Source organism: Rhinolophus sinicus, linkage group LG01 (assembly GCF_036562045.2).
Source record: "Rhinolophus sinicus isolate RSC01 linkage group LG01, ASM3656204v1, whole genome shotgun sequence".
NCBI classification, from domain to species: domain Eukaryota; kingdom Metazoa; phylum Chordata; class Mammalia; order Chiroptera; family Rhinolophidae; genus Rhinolophus; species Rhinolophus sinicus.
The window spans coordinates 29,564,406-29,575,763 of NC_133751.1; the positions used below are offsets into that span (position 1 = coordinate 29,564,406).

Below are 11,358 nucleotides of genomic sequence, written 5' to 3' on the forward strand. Positions count from 1 at the left end.
GTTTACTTTCTTCTGCTCTAAAAAGTTGAAAAGTATGGCTTTTCACTCATTCATCTGAATGCAAAAGAAGTGAGGAAGATAAAATTTTTAAAAAATATATTATTCAAGCACTACAGCAACATAAAGCATAATGTTCTTAATTTTTATCAAGCTATACTTTAAGAGACCATGCTTTTTGGATAAAAGTCAGTCCCCATATACTTTCCATCTGTGTGTTTTCTCTTGCACACACTTATTTACACACAATTTGGTGCCAATTTTCAACAAAATGAAGTTTCTTTTTTATTTTTACATTGTGATCTCCCTTATCTTTCAATTATTCTATGGAACATATAATCAAATTTCTTCTTCCTCACTAAGGGGCTTGAATTTATGACTTTCTGGGAGCTAAGTGTGCTCCATTCATTTGTGTGCTAAACCAATATAAAGAATAAGGATGCTGAGTAATGAAGATCATGTCTTTTCTGGGGCTTTTAAAGCTATAAGGTTTCTTTTCTTTCCTTCAAAGGTTGTACACAATAAATTACATTGCAAATAAAAATGAATTAAGTGAGGCTGAGAGATCAGAAAAGAAATAAAGGGGCGCCAGTTTCTGTAGAGGGTCTTTAATGGATGATGTTTTGGGGTTATCAGTTCAGAACAAAAAAAAAAATCAAATAAAAATCCATTCCATACTTATTCTGCAGACCTTATCCTTGTCTTTGTTTTCATAAGTAACTCTGCCAATGGTTTATTTTATATAAGATCTATGTTGTTCTCCTGTGTCCTAATATTTGACCAAAAAAAAAAAAAATCGAATCCTTAAGAGTAGACAGAAATTAAACAATTTAAATGCTGCTTAGTAATTTCAAAATAACAATATCAGGGCTCTTTCTCCTAAGTATCATCAACCGTACCACCCCCTTTACTTTTGCTATTTGCTCCTACTGCTACTCACAGAAACCCTAAAGGATCAGAAGGAAAACCTAAAGGGGTCTTCATGTTTTTCCAATGTTATACTTAAAGCCCATCTCAGGCTAGGAACTGCCTTCATGCCTTAGAATGTTTGAAACTCATTAATTTTATTTTTCCTTTGGAAAAGTGAGAACAAGTCAAGATCAGAGAGGAAAGTGCATTTGTTTCCCTCTGTGGAATCTCTCCTTGACTCCATTTCTTAGAAGCGGGGAGCGGGAGCGCAAACCTCAGTTTACCCCATGCTGGGGAAAGAGAAGTCATTTTTCTCCACAATGGTGAACATCTAGCAGAGTTCCTTGCATACAGAAAACATTCAATGTAAATTTGGCAAAAGAATGGGTGAATGAAAGAATAATACAATTATCGCTTTTTTAAAACGAATCATTTCCATCCCATTATTTTACTACAATTTGAAACCCCTTGTTACCAGGCTTTACACAATAGGTTTAAGGCCTCCCTACAGAGACATAGGCCATGCCGCAGAGAAATGTTGTGGCTTTTGGAGAGCTTAGAAAGAAGGACCTGTGCTCACCAAGCTTCACATGAAGCATCTCTTCTGAGTGACACTTAGGAGCTTCTCCACAAGGAGAACAGATTGTTTTGGAGTTTGAGGCAAAGTAAGGTGTTCCCAACAGCAGAAATATTGTAAATGTTTTCATTTAGGCAAGGCAATGCCTTGTCCAAATCAAACCACCACCGTGGTCCATAAAACTATTAGGGAGATAAAATATGACTTACTCTTTGAGAAATCTTTGCTTTTATCTGACCTACAGTTGAATCTTGTCTCTTTGTTTTTACTTTTTTCTCTTAATGACTGTCGTATTCCCGTTTGGTTTCCCTATAGGGGTCCTAGTATTTAAAGGGTGAGGGAATGAATAAATCCTAATCCTAAAAAGATGATTGTTTCAGCATTAATAAAAGCGCAAGCTCCTTCGGGGCTTCCCCGTGGTGTCGCTCTAAGAGGCTGCTTAAGGCCACCGCCCAGATGCGCCAGCGGGTCAGGGTGTATGGTAACTCATCCCTCCCTTGGGTAGTAAGGGGCTCGCTCAGGGAGTGGTGACTTCAAGGAAAGGTACTCTGCCCCATGTGCTAAGTAGGAGCACAGACTCCATCTAAAGGCAAACTTTGCAAATAAGAATAACCTTGAAAGAGACCCTTTGGATGCAGATCAATGCTCAGGAACGTTGCCAACCACTTACAACTCCCCTTTGACATTTCACCGATGTGTTATTTACACTGAAGGAGAAGCCTCCTATCCTGAAACCCAAATCCCTACTATTTCTCGAGTGCAGTGGGGGCTTGTTGGATGAGTCACTGGGAAGATAGACGCCCCCTCTCCTCAACTTGGTCTACTCACTCGGGTCACCTTCGCAGAAGGCTGGGGATACTTCTGTGGTGCTGCGACCTGAACCTCTCCGGGGAATTCTCTTATCATTTCAGGAGGTCTCCGGGGGGTGCCGGCTTCCCAGTGCCCTGGATGTGCCCGAAAACAGAACCATCCAGCGGTCCCCAACCCCCAAGCTCTGGGACGGATGTGGCGCTGCGCTAGCCATTAATGGCCATCATCCATTTTTAATCAGAAAGATCACAAGAAGGATGGTAAGCGAATCCCAGTCGCAAGTCAATTTAAATAACATTCCTGGGGAAATCCAATCACTTAAAACTGAGACACCTACGCGAGCAACAGACCCCGCCCGTCTGGAGGGGAAAAGCGCGACGGCTGAATTAATCAAGATCAGGATGCTCCCGAGCTGTGCGCGGAGCGTTAACCCTTCCAGCCCCGTAGGGTGACAAGGGGGTCTTGGCAGAGCGCCGCCGGCCGGGGCCAAGATGCCCGCGGCAGCCCCGCACAGGATGCCTCTGCCATCTTGGGCGGCTCCGGACGCCCTGCGCCTGGCCCCGGCGGCTGGGCGCGCGGGGTTAAGGTCAGAAGCTCAGGAAGCTGCTCGGGCTGCGAGGAGCGGCCGCCTCCCGCAGCCTCGGCGCGCCGCCGGCTCCTCCTTCCGCGCCAGCGAGGCCAAGTGAGGACTGCTCTGGCTGCAGGTAGCGGAGGCGCGGGGGCGGCGCGCGGGACCGAGCGGGGCGCCCCAGGAGGGGCCGGCGGACAGGAGGACAGACGGATCCTCCAATCCCCCGCCCCAGACATTAGTGACGGTCTGCGTCGGCCATGTGGGGACCCGGGGTCCCCGCCGAGGGCCTGTCGGTGGCACCGGCGACGCCAGCGCTGCTGCTGCTGTTGCTGCTCCTGGCGCTGGCGGCGCCCTCGCGGGGCGGCGGGGACTGCGCGGAGCTGGCGTGCGGAGAGCGGGAGCGCTGCTGCGACGCGGCCAACGCCACGGCCGTGCGCTGCTGCAAGCTCCCGCTGCACGCCTTCCTGGACAACGTGGGTTGGTTCGTCCGCAAGCTCTCGGGGCTGCTCATCCTGCTGGTGCTCTTCGCCATCGGCTACTTCCTGCAGCGTATCATCTGCCCCAGCCCCCGCAGGTACCCGCGCGGCCAGGCGAGGCCCGGGCAGGCGCGGCCAGGGCCGCCTGGGGGCGCCGGGCCGCCAGGAGCCGCGGGGCCGGACGACGACGACGACGACTCCCCCGCGCTGCTGCGGGACGAGGCGGCCGCCGGCTCGCAGGACTCACTGCTGGACAGTGGCAGCGGTTGTCGGGGCAGTGGGGGCGGAGGGCTCTCCGCCCCCTCCTGCGTCTCCGAGCACGAGCTGCGGGTAGTGTCGCCGGTCTTCCTGCAGCTGCCCAGCTACGAGGAGGTCAAGTACCTGCCGACCTATGAGGAGTCCATGCGCCTGCAGCAGCTCAGCCCCGGGGAGGTCGTGCTGCCGGTGTCGGTGCTCGGCCGCCCTCGTGGCGGCGGCGCTGGGGAGTCCGACGGCAGCGAGGGCCGCTTCCCACTCATCTGAGCGCCCGGGTCTCCTCGAGGACCCCGCGGACAGAACTGGGCTGGGGGCTGCGGGTGGGTCACAACGGCTGGAGTGGCCACGGCCACCACCAACTGCCTCAGACCAAGCCTGCCCTCCCGGCCCAATCGCCTATCACCCAGCCACTGGGTTGGGATCACCCCCACCCTGTACTTTTCTGCGATCTTAAGTTTCCCTACGTTTCATTCGGTTCAAGGAAACGTTAGGCACGCGCAGCAGGGGCGACAGCAGCCGACGGGTCCGGAGCGCAACGTGGAAGGACGGTCCCCGCCCTCGGATTGTGTTCACTCGTAAGTGCCTGCTTCCCGAATCACAAAGCGTGAGCCCTTTAGTGCGTCGGAGAAGGACAGCATCCTTTAGGGATGAGCGGGAAGGGATGCAGCTCCACTCCTTTCCCTCCAGGACAGAGAAGAGGGCCAGGAGAGGTAGGGGGACAGCAGCGGCTGGAGACGGCTGCGCGCGTGTCTCGGAAAGAAGCACGTAGGTATGACCGAACGCCTCCCTTGAGGAGGACTCCCAAAACCCCTCCGTGTCTGCCTGGCCAAGCATGGTCACAGCTGATGGCTCACAATTTGGTGGGGGCTCCCCGTGATACCCAGTTAGTTGCTGTACCTATTCAAGATACAGGAATTACGTATATCCAAGACCATATTCGTAATAAGGTACAGTTGGACTTTTGATTTTTCAATAACTGAGAAGATATTTATATTTGTCTTTTATTTTTATATTTTTACCATGTATTGAATGCATCAGGAGGGTATTTCTCCAATTAATGACAAGATAATTGTCTTATCACCCTTTTTAGGCCTTACTGGCCTGGAAATTGCCCACACTGTCATTGTTTTAAAAAATGGACATTATTTCATTTACAATGGGGAAAAAAGAGGCATGGTCAAACGAGAAAACGTGACATAAAAAACATGAAGGATATCTTATTTTCACTATTTGAGAAGAATATATATATTATTTTTAGTACTGTGGCATAATATATCTTTTTATAGTAATAACTATGCATTATATAGTCTAGGTCTTAATTGTATCATTTACCACATAGTTATATGTAAAAATGATTAATCCATATACGCCTACCGTGAAGCATAATGTCAGGCACTTTGCCCTCCATGTTTCATTTGGAATTACAGTCACAACATGCTACAGAACAGAAGAAATTGCTGTGACTTGGAACTTTTGTTTAAACCCATAATTGTGCAGTAATATACTACAGAAGGATTCAGTCAACTTATTTTAAGAAAAAAAAATGTCATTGTAACAGTTCTGCCATTCTATGAAATGTCCTTTAAGCAAATGGTAATATGAAATATTAAAATATATGTATAATGTACATATGCATATTGTCTATGTACAATATATACATTGTATACAATATAATTATTACAGTTTATGATTATCATGAAAGGAAAACAGAAAAGGTTTCCTTGCTTAAGGAATGATGAGTATTACATTAAGAAAGATTATACACATGGACTTCACATGTGTATCTCAAAATGTTCTTATACTTGAAAAAGTCTGGCAATTCTAAGAAATCTTAAAATACCTGAATTGTATTAGAAGAAAATGATTTGGTTACCTTAAACTTTTAAAAGCTGGTTGAAAAAGTCTGATAGTTCTAAGAAATCTTGAAATGTCTCAATTGTAATAGAAGAGAATGGTTTACTCTAAACTTTTAAAAACTAATGACCCTGTCATTAAAATCATTTGAAGTGTATTAAAACAGAAAAACATTAAAATCTTTCTCTGTGCAAATTATATCAGATGTATGACTATATGGTAGTGTATTAAAACTTGAAATGTGTATCTTTGTCATTTAAAAGCAATTTTAAGCTGTGAATTGGCAAAAGCACCAGGAGTTGAGACTATCAATTGAGTATGATACAAGATTAAATGAAATCACATTATATTGTATAATTGCATATATTAATATTACTCAAACACTAAAATTTTATTGATATGTGACTATCAATATCATCGACCAGTCAAACAAACAGGAAAATGGCCATATTCTTTTAAATGATTTATGCTTTGAGAGTACACTGTTTTAGACACTTCTTAAAATTCACCCATATCTGAAACATCAATATAAGTATCTAAATACCAGTATATAAATGAAGAACCAGAAGTTCTTGATTATTGTCAGTTGGGTTGATTGTCCTACAAGTGGTTGCTTCTAATATCTTGAGCTTTACAAGAAAATCTTGCAAAAATACACTTATAATATGGACCAAGTATGTTTCCCCTGTATCAACTATGGAACATCTCTTTCCCTAAAATTCAGAATTTCTATAATGTAACACCAATCACGCAGTGAGGTTCTCTTGAATTTTAAAACTGCAACAAATTTTACATTTGTTTCTTTCCCTATACATCACACAAGCCTTTATTCACATCTCAGTTTAATAAAAATGAGTTTGACTTTACTTTGTTTTTTTCTTCTTGCAGTTCATTGATTTACCAGGCACAATTTGTTCAGGCATAATTTTGTGGGAAAAAACATCCTCAAGAACTATTTGTATTAGTGATAAATGTACATGTCTCATGGTAATACACACACATACAGAACAAACCATGTTAATACACACAGAACCTACGTATTCACGAGGCTAGATAGACTACCTGGGTAGAAACATTTGTAAAGCACGAAGGCCAGTATCTACCTGGGTGTTCAGGTTTACAGGTTTCGCCTGGAAGTTATTTATCCCATAGAACTACTAGAAAATAGAAATGTAGAAAATAGTTATTAATATAGAAAATAGTTACACATACATATTTTTATAGTCTGTGACTGTTAATTTTTGCAAGGCTGCTACATAAGGACCCATTTTAACCAAACCCACCCGAGAGTGCCAGGTTCTCTAGTACTAACCAAGCCTTTGCTCCTGGTTTTCAGTTATCAATGTAATTCACATATTAAAACATTTCAAGCATATTTTATTTCCACTGACTTCTCATGTGTAGGGAAATAGTAGTCCTGGATATGTGAGAAAACATGATTGATTTTCTAAATCACATACATATCATATATATATGATCACCAGTTGCTTAAAAGCAATTTGTTATTGGCATTCAATATCATAACCAAGGGGAAAATGTCTTCTAGAGATAAAATGATAGTTCTAAGAGGCCATTAATTGCCACATTACAAATGTGAGTGTGCTTCAACCATGGGAAATGGCATTGGCAATTATGCCAAAGGGCATGAGGTGTACTATATAAGGAAAACAAGATTCAATTGTAAAGGCCAAAGGGAATATTAAGGAAATGGCTCCAACAGTTTAAAAGGCAATGTGGTAAGTACTTTAATGTTGTCCTTTATGTATACAGTTTCTCTCAAGTGGAATTAATAAAGGCATCAATTCAGAGCTGAAACGGGTATGTTATAAACATGAATGTGGTCATCAGATTTCTACAATATTCTGCATTGACTTTTGTAAAAATTTCATGAATCATAATTCATTTGGATTTCCAGACTGAGAGAAACAGTGATGAGTTGTTTGACTTTGAGCAACCCAGCACTAACCATTTCTCCAAAAGTGTAAGTTGCAGGCAGCCAATCAGTAATAGAATATTTGGCAAGTTTATATCTGACCTTCACTAGTTTACAATTTACTTTTTCATTCTCCTTTCCTCCACTGGTAAAAAAGCTAATAACTGGTAGGCTGAGGTATTTTATCAATCAAAGAATGAATTGGCAACCATTATTGCAGTCACATTCTAGTTGTACTGGGAGATGAAGATCTTATGCACTTCTACCTTTGCAGACAAGACCTTATTGGAGCCTCTAGACCTCAAAGATAGCTTGATTTACCATTGATTTTTGTATCTTTTGCTTTCTTATGGATTTTCTGCACAGGCTCCTCTTCTACTTCCTCTGTGTATGGTATTCTCTGTTTTACTGAGTAGACGAGAAGATACCTCTAACTTTACATTTCTCTTATTCTAGATGATCTTGAAGAATCCCTACCAGTTGTTTAAGATTTTATCTGAGGAACTGTCAGTGGTTTTTCTTCTGCTTCTTTGTTGCTATGTTTGTTTCATCTGACAAAGAATTAGAATCTTCCGGATTTATTCCTGTTTTATATAGGTTTTCTCTTGTGTACTGACCAAAGATTTTACCAAATCAAATCAAATTTGATTTTATTTTTCCTGGGTCTTAAAAGTATCTTCATTTGTAGATTTAATTTTTTTCTTGCAAACTCTTCATTCATTTGTAACCTTTCTCCATGTGAATAACCCCTGTGGAACCAGCCAAGCTATCAGATTCCTATAGATGTATACCAGTTTTACTTCTTCCCCTGATGTGACACCCTGTTTCACAGCTTCTTCACCTTTCAAATTTTTATCTTGGAAGCTCTTCACAGTATTCTTTGCGTCTTTATTTGAATCTTTTCTGTTTATGTAGCAACTGAGACTCTGAATTCTTTCCTTTCGTCTTTACTTGCATGTTATATGTTTGACTAAGCAAATGTTTTGATTCTTGAAAATCCCTCGTTTCTTAGGGCAGATCTTGTTCTTTGACTAACCCTATTTTGTATGTTCTTTGGCCACCCATCTTCAGTTTCAGAGACATTCGTTTTGGATTCATATTCACAAGGATTACAAGAGGAGTTTTTTTGACTGAGATCTTCTGGTCCATCTTTAATTTTTTCCGAAGCAAACATTTCTTGAAATCCACTATAGTCACCTTCCAAACTTCATATCTTTTGTTTGGATTCTGCCATAAGTGTTTGAGTTCCAAGAAGTCTTCAATTGCATTTTGCTTTTTTCTTGATGGTTTCAATAAAGTACTAATAAATGTTGGCTTCAGGGTTTCTTCTGGTGTTTAAAAAAAGTTTTGTATGACCTACATCTTTTTTATTGAAAAATGTGTACACTCTGTTTATGTTCTACTATTTTTTCTATTACTTGGTTTTCTTGGTTTTCACATCTTTTATTACAGATACTTTAGGTGTTTCTTGTAATTTAGCTGATTCCTTACTAAAGGTTTCCTGTGAGTTCGTTTTTAGAATTTAGAATTTGAATATGCCATAAATCTTATAATATGTGCCAAATCATTTACAGGATATCTTAGGAATTTTCTTATGTTTCTTTGTACCTGTAGGATTTTCTGTTCATTCACATCTCTGCTTTGGGGTTGTCATGATGTTCTTGACACCTGTCAAGTCTTCTACTTAAGTTTCCCTTTTCTTTAGGTGTTTTGTTTGTGGGTGCCTGTCGGGTCTTCTATGGGTTCAGTCTCAGTCTTTTCCACAGAAGTTCTTGATTACTATCAGTTGGGCTGATTCACACATCTCCCTGGGAGCTTCTCCGAGTTTCTTGTTGATTGTCTTATCTTCTGTGTCCACAATTTCCTGTTGGGTCTTAACACTGATTCTGCCTTTTCTTTGTGTCCAAACAATCTCTCAATACCTGTGAGATTTTCACCTTTTCCACATTTTCACTTGGGAGCTATGGAGTTCTGATTGCTTTCTCTCTGCAGCTGTATTGCTTGCTTCAGTGTTTTTAGACGCTCTTTGATGCCTGTCATACTTTCTTCCACAGAGTCTGCATTTTTCCTCAGTTGTCTCCAACAGTCTCCTGAATATTCTTGGATTTTTCTAGTGGTTCTGGTTTGTGCTCTGGACTGTTCCTAAGCTCTCTGCGGACATCACCACCATTTATTTATTCCTCTGGTTCTTTGGGTGTTTGCAGGAAGCTGATAGCTGCCAGGTCTTCCAAGTGTTCTGGTTTTACTTTAGATGTTCTCAGCAGCCTCTTGATGCCTGTTAGACTTTCTGCTGGTTCTGGATTCTGCTTTCAAGTGTTCCTAAGCTTTCTGTGGACTTCTCATCATTTATTTGTTCTTCTGGTTCTTTTGCCATTTATAAGAAACTCAGATAGCTGCCAGGTCTTCCATGAGCTCTGGTTGTATTTTAGTGTCCTCAGTGTTCATGGGAGTTTTTGCTAGGCCTGGTTTGTGCTTTGGTGTGCTTCTGAGCTTTCTATAGAAATGATTGCCCTTTTATTTGTTCCTATTTCTTTTGGTGTTTGTGGGGATTTTCTGATACCTGCCAAGTCTTCCAAAGGTTCTGCATTTTCTTCACTATTTTCACCAGTCTCTTGAAGAGTGTTAGAGTTTCTAAAGGGTTCTGGATTCTGCTTTGGAATGCTCCTAAGCATTTTGTGGACACCTAGTTTTATTTTAATAAATATCTGTAATCTGTTTATTATTAATAATGTCATCAGTTATTTCCTGAAATTTATAATGCTGTATTTGAGTTCTGGCAATTCACTTTGGCATGTTAACTATCATTATTTCTAGCATGCTCTGACTTAAAATTTAGTAGCAATTTACATTTTAGCCTTTCTTCCAAAGAACGAAATATAAATATATGCACAGCTTTAAATATGAGCTTGTCAGTTGCTGTGGAGGGTGACACTTTTCATTGGTTATGATGATGGTAGAAATAATAATTATGCTTCATTGAATGCTTACATTTGCTAGGCACTGTGCTAGGCATTTTACATGTATTATCCCATTTAACATTCACAACAGGAGGAGCTAAGGACTATTAATTCCCTTGTGCAGGTGAGAAACGTGCAGCCCAGGGAGGCTAAGTAGTGCGCCCAAAGGTATACGGCCAATAACTAGAAGATCCAGGAGGTCGATCCAGCCTGACTCAGGAGCTGATACTTTTAACCACTGAACTACTCAACCTGCGTTTAACCTCACAGAATATCTTATCATTAGGGCTGTGGTTGTAGCTACATAGCATCACATTAGCATCAGTTTTTATTTTTTCACATATAAAACAAGGTAGCTATTATTTGTTATTTGCTGTTTAAAGGAAGTATTATTAAAGAAATACTATAGAATCTGGGCCAGGAATATTTAATAACTCAACAAATTATTTGTTGGAATGCAGAAATGTTTCATGGATAAAACCTGAAATGGTCAACAAAAACAACTGATATTGTTTTTTTCCATTTCTTTCAGTCAATTCCTTAAGTGCCAACTGTGTTTCTTTCCTGGTCTGACTTCATTAACTTTAAACATTGAAAAACATTTCTTTAAAATATCTGGTACATCTAGCCCGATATTTTTAAAAAAGAAACAGTATGGGTTTTTGTATGCTCGGCATAAAAATGAGAACCATCGAGTCACAACTAAATACACAATGCCAGCCAATGTGGAAGCAAGGATAAAAATAGCTTCCTAAATTAAGGTTCTGTTTATATTCTTGTGGTAGAATATGATTGTTTGTTAAGACTTTATATAGACTAACATACTGGTTTAGAGTTGGGCAGCCCAGGTGAATCTCTGGACTCTAGATTTTACTAGTTATTTGACCATAAGCAAGTTGCTTAACTTCTCTGAGCTTATTTTCTCATTTATAAAGTGGGGAGAGTACCTACCTCGGATGGTTGAAATGAATGCTAAGGTAATGTATAAAAATCACTTGACACTATGCCTGAGACATAAA

At 41.2% G+C, this 11,358-nt stretch overlaps 1 protein-coding gene across 1 annotated transcript; it reads left to right on the forward strand.

The window, feature by feature from the left end:
* The first annotated feature begins 1,747 nt into the window (after positions 1-1,747).
* Positions 1,748-6,315, forward strand: LG01H3orf80 (linkage group 01 C3orf80 homolog). The gene has a single exon (XM_019732054.2). It carries the CDS (start codon positions 3,122-3,124, stop codon positions 3,860-3,862), a length of 741 nt encoding a protein of 246 aa, XP_019587613.2. The 5' UTR covers positions 1,748-3,121; the 3' UTR covers positions 3,863-6,315.
* The last annotated feature ends 5,043 nt before the right edge of the window (positions 6,316-11,358 follow it).

Coding starts and splice junctions, on each gene's coding strand:
- LG01H3orf80 (XM_019732054.2), top strand. CDS start 3,122: ATGTGGGGACCCGGGGTCCCCGCCGAGGGCCTGTCGGTGGCACCGGCG.